This window comes from Poecilia latipinna, unplaced genomic scaffold (genome assembly GCF_001443285.1).
Source record: "Poecilia latipinna isolate Pla-1442-1.1 unplaced genomic scaffold, P_latipinna-1.0 Scaffold693, whole genome shotgun sequence".
Classification (NCBI taxonomy): domain Eukaryota; kingdom Metazoa; phylum Chordata; class Actinopteri; order Cyprinodontiformes; family Poeciliidae; genus Poecilia; species Poecilia latipinna.
In genome coordinates this window covers 86,627-88,903 of record NW_015113309.1, presented here as the reverse complement: position 1 = coordinate 88,903, position 2,277 = coordinate 86,627, and the positions used below count along the sequence as shown (strand labels likewise).

General features: G+C 41.0%; 1 protein-coding gene across 8 annotated transcripts in view; it reads right to left on the bottom strand.

The window, feature by feature from the left end:
• Positions 1–2,277, bottom strand: part of LOC106954961 (liprin-alpha-3-like) — a 40,145-nt gene that overhangs the window by 27,156 nt on the left and 10,712 nt on the right. For all 8 annotated transcript variants that reach the window (XM_015044833.1, XM_015044834.1, XM_015044829.1 and 5 more), the window contains one exon: positions 442–1,196. In XM_015044833.1, coding sequence (XP_014900319.1) covers positions 442–774 — 333 coding nt within the window. In that variant the 5' untranslated portion in view covers positions 775–1,196. The remainder of the gene's footprint in view (positions 1–441; positions 1,197–2,277) is intronic.

The following is a 2,277-nucleotide window of genomic DNA, read 5'->3' as shown; positions in this document are numbered from 1 at the left end:
GTGCAGGGTTTCACCCATAAATCCAGCCAATCAGTTTAAGTCAAACTGACTTAAAATAAACTTTTCAGCAAGATACATGCACACGTTTTAGAAAATAATGCCTTAATATAGATGAAAAAGTTCTAGTTCCACTGGCAGATAAATTAACTTATGGGAAAATAATCTGCTAATGGAACTAAAACTTCTTAATCAATATTAAGAAATTATTTAAGACAAGCCTCTACATCTAGCTACAAGGCTACTTTGAGTTAGCTTTGTCTTATTTCAGGTGAACTAAGATATCTGCACTAGAAACTAGACCTAAAATACTTGGTAAGATTTTGTATTTTGCAGCATTTTTATAACAACTGAAGTCATAAAGTGGCACTTTGTGCCTGGGAAACACATGATGCTGCCCCTTTAAGGTTCTACCTGTCCCACCCACCCAAACCAGCACCTCACCTGGGGCAGAGCGATGGACAGCTGCCTCTGGAGCGACTCCTTCTCGTGGCTGAGCTCGCGGAGGCGGAGCTGTGCCGTGCCCAGGCTGTCCTGCGTCTCCCTCAGGTTCTCCAGCAGCCTCTCCCTCTCCGTCAGCATGTTGACCATCAGAGACTCCAGGTTCCCCGTGCTGCCTCCTTCGTCCCCCCTGGGCTCCCTGCTGCTGAATCCCCCTCCACCCATGGCTCCGGCGGGGCCCCCGCCCACTCCTGCCCCGGGGGGCGAGGTGGGGCCTCCGCCGCTGCTGCTGCGCCCATCCTCAGATATGGTGGGCATCACCTCGCACATCATCATGAGACCGCGGCGTGTGAGTGGAGTTAGTGGAGAAACCTAATGAGGGGATTGTACGTGCAAACTCTCTTGGTTTTTTTATTTGCTCGTACTAAAAGCTTGATGTATAAAATATAAATCTTTACATCTTCCAAAAATAGCTTCCCTTTGGTTGTCTCTACATCCACTTCTTCTTGAGTTTATTGCCGTTGTGTTTGCTCTCTTTGCTTACTAGTCTTTCATCACAAAGTCCTGACCTACATGGGAAATGATCCGAATGTTTATGTGGAAGAGGCAGATAACGCAGCGTTGCCCTTCCGGGGGGTATCTAGGGTTGGCCAGGGACATGGGAGGGAAAGGGTTAAGGACCAGGAAGGGATAAAGGTGGGCCGGTTGCTTTAAATGATTTCCACAGGCAGAGCTCCTCACAGCACCAGCAGGAAGAGCTGCAAAACAGAGCAAGCGTAGCATTAGCTCAGCTAGCAGAGACTTCAAAAGAACTGCTACGCACAAATAAGAAAGGACAGAATGACGTACGTCAGAGGAAGCTGACAGAATTACAAGATGATTGCTTCCACTCAGAATTTTGTTCAAAAGAAACTAGTAGATTAACATCTTAATAAAGACCTAAATTATTAAAAAAGTAGCAATTCTAACTCTAATTGGCTTCTATTGTCATGCTTCAGGATCTCAGATTGCACAAAAATGACAGTCAGCGTTTCTAAGCCTGGAAACCATCCAGGTCTGCAGAATGACGGAAACAGAAGTGTGCAAATTAGGGCTGACGCAATTAATCAGATTAATCGTGATGAATTGATTAGTCAAGTAATCGTCACATATTGGGTAATTAAATAATCGTAACTGGAGTATACAGATTCTACAAAAGGCTGACAGAACAACACCGTCAGAGCAGTAAATAAACCAAAACTGTACAAAAATATACATACATACAGCATAACAATAACAGGATAATTTCTTTTGGATCAAATTTGATTCAAATTCTGTAAAATTTATATTAAAAATAACATTTAGGCAGTGATTTAACATCATTTTTATAAACATCACATTTCTTTAGTTAAAATATGTTTTATTGGTCTGGTGTAATATTCTAATCTTAAATGTTTTTTATTAGCTGTAAGAAGAAAATTATTGCAATTAACATACATATAGGATTTTACATCAGACTGTGTAAGTAATCTATATAATGTGTTTGTCTTGGTGAAATTAGTTATTGAAGTAAATTAACTCAATAATTTATTTATTTTAGCTACGTTCACACTGCAGCCTGAAACGACTCCCGATTCAAATCGGATTTTTTTTTTACAGTGTCATATTTTATTATGAAATCTAGTCAAACCAAGAACTGCAAAGAAGAAAGGAATAAAAGTAGGAAAAGCACGATGAAGGAGGGAAGAAATGATGAGAAAGGGAAGAGAGGAAAGACAGAAGAAATATCAGGACATAGGGAAGAAGGTAGCCTGAAGTGACCCAATTCAGATTTATTGCCTTAATGCAGTGCTTCTCAAT